The 13,771-nt window shown below is 40.4% G+C and overlaps 1 protein-coding gene across 5 annotated transcripts in view; it reads right to left on the bottom strand.

The window, feature by feature from the left end:
- dock5 (dedicator of cytokinesis 5) overlaps nucleotides 1-13,771 on the bottom strand; it is a 147,434-nt gene that overhangs the window by 70,985 nt on the left and 62,678 nt on the right. For all 5 annotated transcript variants that reach the window (XR_010000378.1, XR_010000379.1, XM_062960855.1 and 2 more), the window contains exons 4-9: nucleotides 12,762-12,817; nucleotides 12,578-12,674; nucleotides 8,356-8,504; nucleotides 5,908-6,043; nucleotides 2,707-2,864; nucleotides 162-243 (exon numbers count right to left, since the gene is read on the bottom strand). Coding sequence is in view for 3 of the 5 variants with exons in the window: in XM_062960855.1 (XP_062816925.1) it covers nucleotides 162-243; nucleotides 2,707-2,864; nucleotides 5,908-6,043; nucleotides 8,356-8,504; nucleotides 12,578-12,674; nucleotides 12,762-12,817 (678 nt within the window). In the remaining 2 variants the exon portion in view is untranslated. The remainder of the gene's footprint in view (nucleotides 1-161; nucleotides 244-2,706; nucleotides 2,865-5,907; nucleotides 6,044-8,355; nucleotides 8,505-12,577; nucleotides 12,675-12,761; nucleotides 12,818-13,771) is intronic.

Raw genomic sequence — 13,771 nt, 5'->3', positions numbered from 1 at the left:
ACAGCATTAACTGATAGTCCTTGTCTATTTCTTGCAAATGGCCTAAAACCTTATGAAAACAAAGGAAATAAAGAAATAATTATAAGAGCACAGCGCAAATAACTTCACTGCAGGTGGGGCGGGAAAATGTTATTTCAGCAAGCCAGAACAACCAGATTTACCGTAAAGACAGCTTGAAGGTTGTTAAGTTTTTCAATTTCCTTTGGCATTCCATTACTTCCCCAACGAATCAGGTAGTTTTCACTACAAAACAACAAGACATTGTTACTGTTATACTATTGAGGCTGTGTTATCTTTCTTAATTTTTCCAGTTCTGGCATTTCTCAGAATGAAAATCCAGAAGTGGTTTTGCTTTAGAGTAAAAGGAGACACATTAACCTCATGGTGGATGGCTGTATTTCCATCTCAAAAAACTATTTCTGTCCCCAGATGTTCCCAAACACTTTCTAGAGCAGTAGTTCCCAACCTATGGTCCGTGGACCACCAGTGGACCCCAAGAACTAAAATATGATCCGCAGCCTCACTGTTACTACACCGTTGCAACAAGACTGACTGGTCTCGCAAAACCCTCTTATAGTGCCAAGGCAACGGGGATGTCAGGAGGGGAAAGGCTGACTACCCACAAAAGGTGTGACAACAAGCCTCCTGACTGCTGCTTCTCCTCCTCCTCCCTCACCGAGCAGAACAGAGCTGTTCCATGTGGTGCCTGGAAGTGGAGGCACCTTGGTGTCTTCGTTTTTAGGCCTGTTCCTGGGGTTCTTTAGGGTGCTGATTCAGAAAATTGCATTGGATAGACCACATCAGCTCTAGATCATTAAATATGGCTTTCTGTGGGCAAGCAGATGGCGATTACTGGATGGCATATGTTCTGTATCAGAAACTACAGCTGATGTGGTCTATCCAATGCAATTTTCTGAATTAGCACCCCAAATAACCAAACCAAATCCAAATCTAGAGTTGACCAAAAACTGATTCATAACCCTTTGGTACTTTGTTGAAGATTGGTCCCTGGTCAAAAAAAGGTTAAGAACCACTGCTCTAGAGGTGATGGGACATTTATGTTATTCCTTTAGTCACTCCCAGCCTATTTTAAGACCAGAATAGGCCTTCTGTTTTACTTCCATTTTTTAAAACAAAAGACCTATCTTGGGCTATTTCATTATTTCATCCTTATTCTCACTTGCCCATTCCACTGTAGTATTGCTCTCAAAACATGCAATGACGTTCTATGAACTCACATTTATATCACAAGCTCAAATTTTAATGAGACAATTCAATTACTGGTCAAAGGTAAATCAGATGAATTCCAGTAGACTTCCTCGCCTATGTTTAGAGGATCAAGACCAGCGTGCCCACAAGTCATCATGGGTAGTGGCCTTAAACAATGAGATGGCTAAAACTGGCCTTCCTTTACCATTTCTGAATGATCTAGGACCTAGGGCAAAACAAGTGCTCATGCAACGCACTCATGATATCTATGCTCAATTGGACCTAGCAAGTATAGGTAGGTCTTCTGCCACAAAGTTTTTAGCCTCCCACAAAATGAATACTCATTTAGAACACTATTTGACTATTCCAGTTCCGTTACCCTTAAGAAGAATATATACCAGGGCCAGGTTTGAACAACTTGGTATTATGATGCAAACTGGTCGCTACTGTAACATCCCAAGAAATGAGAGATTTTGTGTCTGGAGAGATCAAATAGTGGAAGATATCGAACATTTTTTGATTGACTGCCCAGCATATGCCGAACTTTGACACAGTTATTTACATCCATTACTATCTAATTTTAGGTCCCTCAACAGAAATGATCTTCTGACAGTCCTCTTGCAAGGACAAGAAAGATCCACCACAATTAGAGTAAGCCTTTTTATCCTGAAAGCTATCAAGAAAAGAGCAGATTTCCTGAAAGAAGAATCAGGAAAATAAGATTTTGTCGGCAAACAGATGGTCAGCTGCCTGTCCTCCCATCCTTTTTGCCTTGTTTTTATTTATGTTGCACTTTGAAATGGTCATATGACTGGCCAAACAAATAAATTATTATTATTATTATTATTATTATTATTATTATTATTATTATTATTATTAAATATCACAGCCTAAATCCCAAGTAATGGACCCTGTTCCTTGATATCAAAGTGAGTGTAAACAAAGCTTGGCATCTTATCCTCTTCTCTTTCTTTTGCATATAAGCTGAAATGAAAAGGTTCTCAACGCAGTGGTTGCAACAAACTATGGTTTTCCATTTTCTCCAATTGCAGGAAACCCCAGTTTAAATATCTAGGTTACTATTTCCTATATTTGAATAAATCAGGAAGCTGTGGTTGGCTAGCAGATACCTCTAGTCTCCTTGACTTGCATGTGGAAAAAAGAAGAAAGGAAAGGAAGTCAGAGACCAAATCTTGCACCTGTTGTATGTCTCCCTTCCACACATGGTTTATAAGAAAAACCAAAGTCAAGCTGAACCCTCTCATTAGCAGTTTGGTCACATCACTGCAGATTGTAAGATGCCTTTTTCAAAATGTTATACAGCAGGGTTTTGGTATCCTATTATACACAATGGTATAGTAAAATATGACCCTTATATACAATAGCAAAATCAAGGTTTGCTTTTTGGATTTTAAAAAAACAATTCAAGCCATGGAGGGTAGAATTCATGGATAATGAATCTGTGGATATGGAAGGCTGATTGTACTAGCAACTTACCTAATGAACTTGGATTGGTCAGGATCATAGAGACTCATAAGCAGCTCCGCATCCTCACCAATGTTGCAGACAAAATTTTTGAAGTTGACATACAGGCTGTACGTGTGAGTAGTGTTGAAGATAGACTGTCCCCGCAGGTCTACGTTCTGCTGAAGAGACTTTTTGGTACAAAAAGACAGAATGAGAAAGTGAGTGTTAGAAGAGTGAAAGAACTAAAGTCAGAACTAAAGTGTATTTAAAAATGTCGAGTATGTTTAGTCTACACTTAAGTCATTTAGAGAGTCACTAGCTGTGCCCTGCCACGTGTTGCTGTGGCGAAGTCTGGTGGTATGGGAAATAAAGTATTGAGGAATTGGTGGTAGTTAAGGTAAAGGGTGTGGAGTCCAGATAATCCAGTTAAAGCAGATAATACAATATTATAAATGGGTTATATAGCTGTGTGGAAGGGCCTTGAGTCTACACTGCCATATAATCCAGTTAAAATCAGATAATCTGTATTTTATAGGCAGTGTGGAAGAGGCCTAAGTGAGGCCTAACTCTGTCTGTCCCCTGGGCTGAGTGGGTTGCTAGGAGACCAAGTGGGAGGAGCTTAGCCTTCTAACTGGTAGCAATTGGATAAAAACAATTACTCCTCTCCCTCTAATTAGGACTTTCCTTTTCTTTTCTTTTTGTTGTATGAACGTAGAGGCATGGATGAGGGGTTGTGCTGCCAAGTTTAGTGTTTCTGGGATGTGTAGTTTTGTTGTTTTGTCCTAGGCCGAAATTTCATTACCCTTTTATATATATAGACTAGCTGTGCCCGGCCACGCGTTGCTGTGGCGAAGTCTGGTGGTATGGGAAATAAAGTATTGAGGAATTGGTGGTAGTTAAGGTCAAGGGTAAAGGTTTTCCCCAGACATTAAGTCCAGTCGTGTCTTACTCTGGAGGTTGGTGCTCATCTCCATTTCTAAGCCGAAGAGCCGGCGTTGTCCATAGACTCCTCCAAGGTCATGTGGGATGACTGCATGGAGCAGCGTTACCTTCCCGCCGGAGCAGTACCTATTGATGCACTCACATTTGCATGTTTTCGAACTTCTGGGTTGGCAGAAGCTGGGGCTAACAGTGGGGGCTCTCTCCGCTCCCCCAATTCAAACCTGTGGCCTTTCGGTCCAGAAGTTCAGCAGCTCAGCGCTTTAACACGCTGCGCCATCAGGGGATATTATTTCCTAAAGGTTGTGAATATACAATATTTCTGATTGGTTTTTTTGTTTGTTGGAGGCAAGTATGAATGCTGCAATTAGGAAAAATGATTAGGATGTAATGGCCTTGCAGCTTTAAAGCCTGGCTGTTTCCTCCCTGAGTGAATTTTTTGTTGGGAGGTGTTAGCTGGCCCTGATTGTTTCCTGTCTGGAATTCCCTTGTTTTCAGAGTGGTGTTGTTTGCGATATTTTATGTGCTTCTACTGTCTGTGGCCCTGAGAAAACAGGATTTGCCAGACTTTGATGATGGGAATACTTTGTTGGAAGGTGTTAGCTGGCCCCGATTGTTTCCTGTGTGGAATTCCCCTGTTATTTACTGTCCTGGTTTTAGAGATTATATTGTTCTGCATTATTCTATCCCAGTAATTATTTCATATTAAAGAAGAATCTCACTTATCCAACATTCGCTTATACAATGTTCTGGATTATCCAACGCAGTCTGCCTTTTCATAATCAATGTTTTTGTAGTCAGTGTTTTAAATTCATTCTGATATTTTAGTGGTAAATTTGTAAATACAGTACAGTAGAGTCTCACTTATCCAACATAAACCGGCCGGCAGAACGTTGGATAAGCGAATATGTTGGATAATGATGAATTAAGGATAACCCTATTAAACATCAAATTAAGTTATGATTTTACAAATTAAGCACCAAAACATCATGTTAGACAACAAATTTGTCAGAAAAAGTAGTTCAGTACACAGTAATGCTATATAGTAATTACTGTATTTATGAATTTAGCACCAAAATATCACGATATATTGAAAGCATTGACTACAAAAATGCGTTGGATAATCCAGAATGTTGGATAAGCGAGTGTTGGATAAGTGAGACTCTACTGTAAATACTACATAGCATTACTGCGCATGGAACTACTTTTTCTGTCAAATTTGTATATTGATAATCTTAAATTATCTGCTTAGAACTGGATTATATGAGGCCCCTTCTTCACAGCTGTATAAAATGCACACTGAAGTGGATTATATGGCAGTGTGGAGTCAAGATAATCCAGTGCAAAGCAGATAATATAAGATTATAAATGGGTTATATAGCTGTGTGGAAGGGCCTTGAGTCTACACTGCCATATAATCCAGTGCAAATTAGACAATCTGTGGAAGAAGCCTAAGTGAGGCCTAAATCTGCCTGTCCCCTAACTGAAACCTGGCTGTCCCTTGGTTGCTAGGCAACCAAGTGGGCAGAGATTAGCCCTCTAAACTGGCAGCAATTGGATAAAAAAAATTATTGCTCTCCCTCTAATTAGGACTTTATTTTTTCTTTTCTTTTTGTTGTATCAACCTTGAGGCGTGGATGATGGGTTGTGTTGTCAGATTTTGAGGTTGGGGGGCCTGTACTTTTGTTGTTTTGTGAATTGCCGTGATGCCATCACTCTTTTATATATATAGATAGTTGTCCATGTCCACTTGTAAATCAACTAATGGATTAATGTGTGCTAAACCTTTAGCTAGAGGATGCTTTGAAGGGCTATCCAAATTTGAAAATGCTCTCATTTTCTTGAAAAGGGATTTGATTCCCTTCTGATTTGAGAGGAGTGTGCACAGATAATTTGCAAAATAAGATGAGCCAGATGTTATCCATTTCTAGTTTTAACAGAAAGTACAGTAGAGTCTCACTTATCCAAGCTAAATGGGCCGGCAGAACCTTGGATAAGTGATTATCTTGGATAATAAGGAGGGATTAAGGAAAAACCTATTAAACATCAAATTAGGTTATGATTTTACAAATTAAGCACCAAAACATCATGTTATACAACAAATTTGGCAGAAAAAGTAGTTCAATACGCAGTAATGTTATGTTGTAATCACTGTATTTATGAATTTAGCACCAAAATATCACGATATATTGAAAACATTGACTACAAAAATGCATTGGATAATCCAGAACCTTGGATAAGTAAGACTCTACTGTACTGCCAAGAGGTTGTACTGTATAATAAGAGGTGAACCTTTTCTTCCTGGATCCTTTCCTCGATTCTTTTGGAGGCTGTCTCATGTGCCCTAAAGAGCGCTATCGTGCTGGTGGCATCAGGATCCAGAATGTTCCCATTATCATCTCTCACTACCAAGTCCAGCCCCAATATCCTGGAAAGCAATCAAGACAAAAATAAGAGAATTAGCCGGTAGGAATCTGCACCAAGAACCAGCAACAACTATTCAGGGGGGATGCCCACAGTTCATGATTTTCTCCAGGATTTTTGCTGCTGAACCCTTCAAACACAGACAGAAGGAATGAGTGACACCCACTTATGTTGCAAGACTGCAGCTTACATTAACCGTAACTATCAGCAATGCAGATGGGAATTAATGAGAGTTGGAATTAACCAGGATATGAAGAAAATAATTTGGCTGAAAACTATCAGTACAGAAGCAAAAAGGAGTCCAAAATCTCCTTCATAAAATTCATTTTTGAAACCTGAAGACTCCACCTTCTACAGCTGAAATAAAGAATGCTGATGGAGACATATTTGGTATGATTTCCTACCCTGTTCAGTCTATTTCTTTAGCCAGAGAAGACTGGGAACACTGTTGGACATAGCAACCTTCTTCAAGCCTCCACTAGTTATTTGTTTGTATATTATTCTGTTTGCTTACTGTATTGCATATGTATGTTTTGGTATGCAGCTTTCCCTTTACTCTATGTTTCTTGAGGTTGTGGGAGGGGCTGCAGACCACATGATCAGATCTGGGCCTGCTGAGATCTGAGACTCCATATCAGAACACAAAGAAATGCTTTAGCTATGAGATGATTCGGATTGCTTAGGGCACAGACTCCAACAGACACCACGTAGACTATGGACTGTTAAGAGCAAACTTATGTTGCTCTTGATTCTAAGAAAGATGTCCTGTGTTATTTGCACAGAGAAATCACTTCAAATCTATCTGAAGCTGGACAGACAAGTTATGTACCTATATGCTGAATACATGAAGGTTGTGAGTAAACCAGAAGTGTTACTTTTAACTAAGTCTACTTTATTTTTGTCTCTTGAGAGAATGATATAGAAACAAGATGCTTTAGGGGACAGCAGATGTTTTTGGGCCCTGAAAGAAAACACTTCTGAAACTCTGCTGTTTTTGGGCATTGGCATAATCCTGACAGAACAGAGACAACCAGGTTATCAGTCTAACAACTGAAGAGCCAAATTGCCTTGCATGAGTACATTTGGTTATATACCGCTGAAGAGAAGATTTTACTCAAACGAGTTTTTTGGCTCTTCTCTTGAAGATCATACTTTTTCAAAAGGTTATGATTTTCAAATGGTTGTGAATGCCACTATTCTCCAAAAGGTTATGGAGGATCTGGTTTTCCAAAAAGGTTATGATCTCTAAAGTCATGCCTTTCCAGAAAACACTGGGAAGACTGAGAACAGATGGATGGTCAACAGCTACAATGGCCTCTGAAGGAGAGAAGAGCAGCTCAACACAGCTCAATCATGCCTTGGTCCCAATGTCAAGTGAGAGCCATCCTCTCAATATTCCAATGCCCTCTGATCTGAGGTTGAGAGAGTGTGATGTGTCCAAGGTCACCCACTGGGCTTCCATGGCCAAGTGTTGTATCCAACACGCAAACCACTATACCATGCCGAACTTGCTACAGCAGCAAGAGTCGTTCTACCATGTTATTTCAAGAGGCCACAGTTATCTCTGCTTCTGATCACCACAAAACTATGCGGAAGGAAGATCTTCCCAGAAGGTTTTGGTGTTTTCTTAAAAGGAACAACAGCAACTGACATTGCAGTGTAGCTAGAATTAATGAGGCTTAAAGCCTAACCACAAAACACTGCCAGTTATAGTTCCTGACACTGTGTGTGCACTTACTCAAATTTATGACATTTCCCGAAGCAGGTTTAACATTAATTTTTCAGCTTCTGCTTACAAGTGTCTCCTTCATTCGCTTATCTGCCCAGGAAGTGATTTGACAGGCAGTCAATCTGTGAGGCATGGAGGGAACCCACAAAGTCCAACATTTTCTTTGGCAGCCAGAGAGCCATTGTGCTAATGCCTGCCTTGCATTATAGCCTCAAGTGAGATTTAAAGTGCTTCTTTAGACTAAAATTGCACAAAACATATATGAAACTAGATTTCTTTATTTTAAATAGCAAGAAATGCCCTCTCCCTTTTTTTTGGAAGAACTTTATAAGTCCTGCAGCCTTAAGGAAGCTCAGAGCATTTTTAGGGATCCATCCATAATTGCTTATTCAAGACCAAGGTTATTCCAAATTACTTTTAATTATAAAATAAGTAACAATATATTTGTGATGGATAAATCCACCTCTCCCCTCCAGCAGTGAAGAAATCAGTGATGCTCAGAAGGAACAGAAAGCCTCTGAGGAGTCCAAATCCTTGCTAACACATCAAAAGGCAGAGCAAAACATGGTATCAAGAGTGGATCTCACCTGTTGCCATAGTCGATTTTGGCTGTGACTTTCTTCTTGAGCTCAGCCAGTTCATCTTTGGGAAGCGTTCCGGAGATGATCTGGGACCGCCATTCAATCAGGCCATAGGTCATCTGCTGCACATGGCGGAAGAGTGTCTTCTTGTTCTCCTATGATGAGGTCAGGAAAACGGCACAAGGAAAGGCATCAAGTCAATTCAACCTCTGCTGAAGATCCCTTGCTTAAGAAAACTATATGAAATTCATGGTGTCATCAAAAGTCAACAAGCAACTTGAAGGCACATGCACACCAACACATCTACTTACGGACAAAAAAATGATCTTCCACAGAGTCCAAGATCTCTTCTTCAAAGGACTAGTCTATCTTCTTTTTTAAAGGGATGAAATTGACATTGGATCTCAAGGAACCCAACTATTGGTCAAGGTAACTATGCTGGTGTGGCATACAACAGCAGTAAAGTTGGCTGGAATGTTATGATGACCACGAATTAAGAATGATCGCCAAAAAAAAAAAAAAAAAGGAAGGCTAAGCGAAGGAAGATAGACGCTTTTGAACTCTGGTGCTGGAGGAAAATCCTGAGAGTGCCTTGGACCTTGGCAAGAAGGTCCAACCAGTCCATCCTCCAGGAAATAATGCCCAATGGCTGCTCACTGGAGGGAAGGATATTAGAGGCAAAGCTGAAGTATTTTGGCCACATCATGAGAAGACAGGAAAGCTTGGAGAAGATCACGATGCTGGGGAAAATGGAAGGAAAAAGGAAGAGAGGCCGGCCAAGGGCGAGATGGATGGACGGTATCCTTGAAGTGACTGGCTCGACCTTGAAGGAACTGGGGGCGGTGACGGCCGACAGGGAGCTCTGGCGTGGACTGGTCCATGAGGTCACGAAGAGTCGAAAACGACTGAACGACTGAGACGACGACGAGCCAAAAAAATATGATAGGGCTGCAGTGACGCAATGGGTTAAACCCTTGTACTGCCAAACTGCTGATCTGAAGGCTGGCAGTTTAAATCTGCGGGACGGGGGTGAGCTCCCGCTGTTAGCCCTAGCTCCTGCCAATCTAGCAGTTTGAAAACATGCAAATGTGAGTAGATCAATAGGTATCACTTCAGTGGGAAAAGGCAAAAAAGATGCTCCAAGCAGGAGGTGTCTACAGATGCAGGCTCCTCAGCTTGGAAATGGAGAAAGAGTATCTCTCCCAGAGCCGAAAATGTCTGTGTATTTGTCATTGTATGCCATTGTAACAAGGCAGTGAATGTTTGCCAGTGTTTGTTTATATACTGTTATGCTCTCTGAGTCCACTTGGGGAGAAGAGCGGACTATAAATAAAGTGTTGCTATTATTATTATTATTATTATTATTAAATGTTTCTGCATCTGTGGAAGAGCACTTTTGTATCCTGATGTGTTGAATTTTCATTGCTGTTCCTCTTCTGCTATGCAATTTTTTAAAAATATATATTTTATTCTGATATATTAGATTATAGATACTTTCTTCTGCTCGTTGCATTAAGCAGCTGGGGCAAATTGTGTATGTTTCTGTGATTCACTTGCAATCTAAGGTTAAGCGGATTTTTTCATCAAGTGAGAAACATAATTCCAAAGGCAATGTTCGAACCTAATTTTGGATAACTATTCTTTCCCATTTCTTGGGGAAAATGTTGTATATATTACATTAATTAGCAACTAGGGCAAAACATAACACAGCTTTTATGGACACAATTTTCAATACTCTGCATACAATTGTTTAGTTCCTCTTGGTTGAAAAGACAACATGAATTAGGCCCCATTTACACTGACATTTAATCCAATTTCTGAATGCAGGTTAACTACATTGAGCTGAATTATATGGCAGTATAAAAGGTAAAGGTAAAGGTTTCCCCTGACATTAAGTCCAGTCGGGTCCAACTCTGAGGGTTGGTGCTCATTTCAATTTCTAAGCCGAAGAGCCAGCATTGTCCGTAGACACCTCCAAGGTCATGTGGCTGGCATGACTGCATAGAGCACCGTTACCTTCCTGCCGGAGCGGTACCTATTGATCTACTCACATTTTCATGTTTTCGAACTGCTAGGTTGGCAGAAGCTGGAGCTAACAGCGGGCACTCACTCCGCTCCCTGGATTCGAACCTGCAACCTTTTAGTCTGCAAGTTCAGCAGCTCAGTGCTTTAACACCCTGCGCCACCGGGGGCTCCTATATGGCAGTATAGACTCATATAATCCAGTTCAAAGCAGTTAATCTACATTCTGAAACCGGATTACCATATATAGTAGTGTAGATGGGGCCTTAGAATACATACATATGAAAAAAGTACATTAGTACACGTTGCCTGGTGGAAAATTGTGTAAGTTTGAAAATGTACACAAAAGTATGCACATAATACAAAAGAAATGCACATAGGATGGAGGGGATGGTATTTCAACCTCATAGGAAAATGGGATGGGACAAGAAACACAACAAAGCTAAGACAAATCTCTGCATTTATACAACAGGATGTATGGGCCAATGCTCCTCTCAGCCAACCAGGGACAAGGACAATAACTTACGTCAACTGGAGCCAATTGGACAAAAGGTAAGATATAAATATAACTAAGAAAGCAATGCATTCCAATGAGACTGGGTCTCTTTCATGACTCTGTTCCTTTCTTCTTCCCACTATGGGCAAGACACAAGTCAACATAATCAAAACCCCTGATCCAAAATAAACACTTGGTACACTTCAGCTGCCAAGCACACTGGCTGGAATGCTCATTCATGGCCATGCTCTGCGTTTACATCAGCCAGCCTTGAGTCAGAATGGAAACAAAGATACTGGGCGCTTGCAAAGTTGGCTAATCCTTGCCTTTCAAATAAAGCTCCACTGAGAAAACCGCTCCGTTGCACTCAACAGCCCTTGGGCGGGAAGCAAAAACTGCCTGCAGAGCTCTATAAGGTCTCGATGCTACAGAGATATTTTGGCTACAGAGGAGAGAAAGATCTGAGGCTGGCTGGATGAAATGCAAGGAGAAATGAGAAGTCACAGATATAATGCATATTTTATCCCTGTTTTGGGAATAAAGGCATAGAGTGGTGAATGATGCTTGGTGCTTCAATGTTGAACCAGTAGCAACTTAGAGTGCATCTACACTACAGAGTTAATGCAGTTTGACATCACTTCAACTGTCATTGCTCAATGCTATGGAATCCTGGGCATTGTAATTTGGTGAAGGGCCAACATTCTCAGACAAAGAAGAATAAAGACCTTACAAAGCTTATTTAAGTTGTTATTTAATTGTTATTGAGTCTGTTTTTTGATTTGTTGTACACTGTTGCTGACAATGAATGTTTGCCATTGTGTTTTATTTTGCTGGAAGCCACCCCGAATCTCCTCGGGGAGATAATGCAGGTGTTGTTGTTGTTATGCTACAATTTCGAAAAGATAAACAAACACTATAAAGGTTCAAAACATAAAAAGAGATGTGTATATTAGAGCATCTTGCAAAGGCCACAGAAGTAGTCAGGCCTCTCTGAGTATAGAGCTATCTTCCTTCTATGTAAAAAGGATAAGCGAATACTATAAAGTTTCAAAACATAAGTTGCACTATGTAATTCAGAGCACCATATACATACAATATTACCTGAGAGTTAACAACAATAATGAAAATAATAAGTACGGTCAACTGTTATAATCCACAGTAGTATCTTCCAGACTGTAATAGTCTCCACTATTTAAACATCAACTGAATTTGGCAACCAAAATAATATAAAATGCTACAATTCCCTGGATTTCATAGCATGGCAATTAAAGTAATGTCAACATGCTTTAATTGTACAATGTATTTGCAACTCCAGATAAAAGGTAGATAACCATGTGTTTGCTCCATCAGCATACCCAGGTACAAAATGGAAGGAAACATATGGCTCCCCATATTCATTAAGGCCAATGGGAACTGCAATTCGGGGATGTAAATATATGTATTTCGCTTCTAAAAACATCAGAATGAAGGACTTAGAAGTCTCTGCTGGTTAAAATACGATTTTTTTTCATGTTTTGCAGTGATGGAGAATTTGGAGAGGTTTTGCATCCAAGAAGTGAGCAATGTGACGGTTTGGCCTACAAGGCTTAGCCATGCCTTCAAATCAATTTCACATCTGATTTTAAATCTTGTTATCTGTACTCCTGAGCTCTGGATAGAATGCTGATTATCCACAAACAAAACTAAATTAACAATTATAAGCATACGAACCACATAGAGCCTGTGCCAAATAACTGCCCATTCCCATAGCGTAGAGGTGAGTTCCTGGACCAAAGGTAGTTCATTTGGAATGACTATTTCATGTTGCCTGAAGAAAGAGGAAGAAGGTTTCAGATGATTACTGATAATTTAAGCTCCTATCTAGGCACTGGGGCCAAACATCTTGGCTACTTACCCACCATCTTGCACCGTTGCCTCTTTCAAATGGATGTATGTTGATGGGAAGATGCCCTAAGAGAAAGACAACACCATCATATTATACACATTGCTTCAAAGATTTCATCCAGTTTTAACAACAAACAATGTAGCCTTTTAGAGGTCACGTATTCATTTAAGATCACCAGGATGCAGCAGATCTGAGTCCTTCAAAGTCTTTAAACCAACTCATAAGACAGGATGAGAGTTGTCTCTTTTAGACCTCATAAGGGGTGCTATTGATTACAGTAAATTATATCCTCCATTATATTTTGGCAACAGAGATGGAGAGTGCTGGCAGGATTACAGCTACTCTATTAGCCATGAAAATACACACTGGCACAAACAGCAGTCTTGTAAAAGCTCTCAGAGGGAGCAGGAAGCAAGATGAAAAATCCGCATTGCTGTCCATGGTTGAACTAATATAAGATACTGTTTTGAGAAATGAAAATTTTGTGCAGGAAATGGAAAGCAGAAGGGACAAATATGTGGTTGGGGAAGGGGGAGTCGGAATATGGAGAAGGACCCATCTCATTGGCTATTTGATCAGATCCACAAAGCTTTAAGTAGGAGGTGGTTTTCAACTGGAAACCCACTTTTAGTATGGATCCAAACAAAGCTTGGAAAAATGTCCCTTTTTTTTGGACTGCGTGATGCCCCAAATTGTTCAGCCAACATAGTTACATTGGGCAAGCTGGTTGGAAGTTTCTAAAAACTGTGGCTCCCAAAAATAACTTTTCCAAAGTTCTGAATCTCAGTTTTTTTAATAGTGTCTAAAGCAACTTGTCAAGTGTCAAGTCGCTTCTGGTGTGAGAGAATTGGCAATCTATAGAGACGTTGCTCAGGGGAAGCCCGGATGTGTTTGCTGGGAGGCTTCTCTCATGTCCCCGCAAGCTAGAGCTGACAGATGAGAGCTCACCCCATCTCGCGGATTTAAACCAGCAACCTTCAGGTCAGCAACCTAACCTTCAGGTCAGCAGTTCAGCCGGC

This window comes from Anolis carolinensis, unplaced genomic scaffold, assembly GCF_035594765.1.
Source record: "Anolis carolinensis isolate JA03-04 unplaced genomic scaffold, rAnoCar3.1.pri scaffold_8, whole genome shotgun sequence".
In the NCBI taxonomy this organism is placed as follows: domain Eukaryota; kingdom Metazoa; phylum Chordata; class Lepidosauria; order Squamata; family Dactyloidae; genus Anolis; species Anolis carolinensis.
Note: the sequence above shows the minus strand (reverse complement) of the source record. Positions and strands in the feature narration are given on the sequence as shown.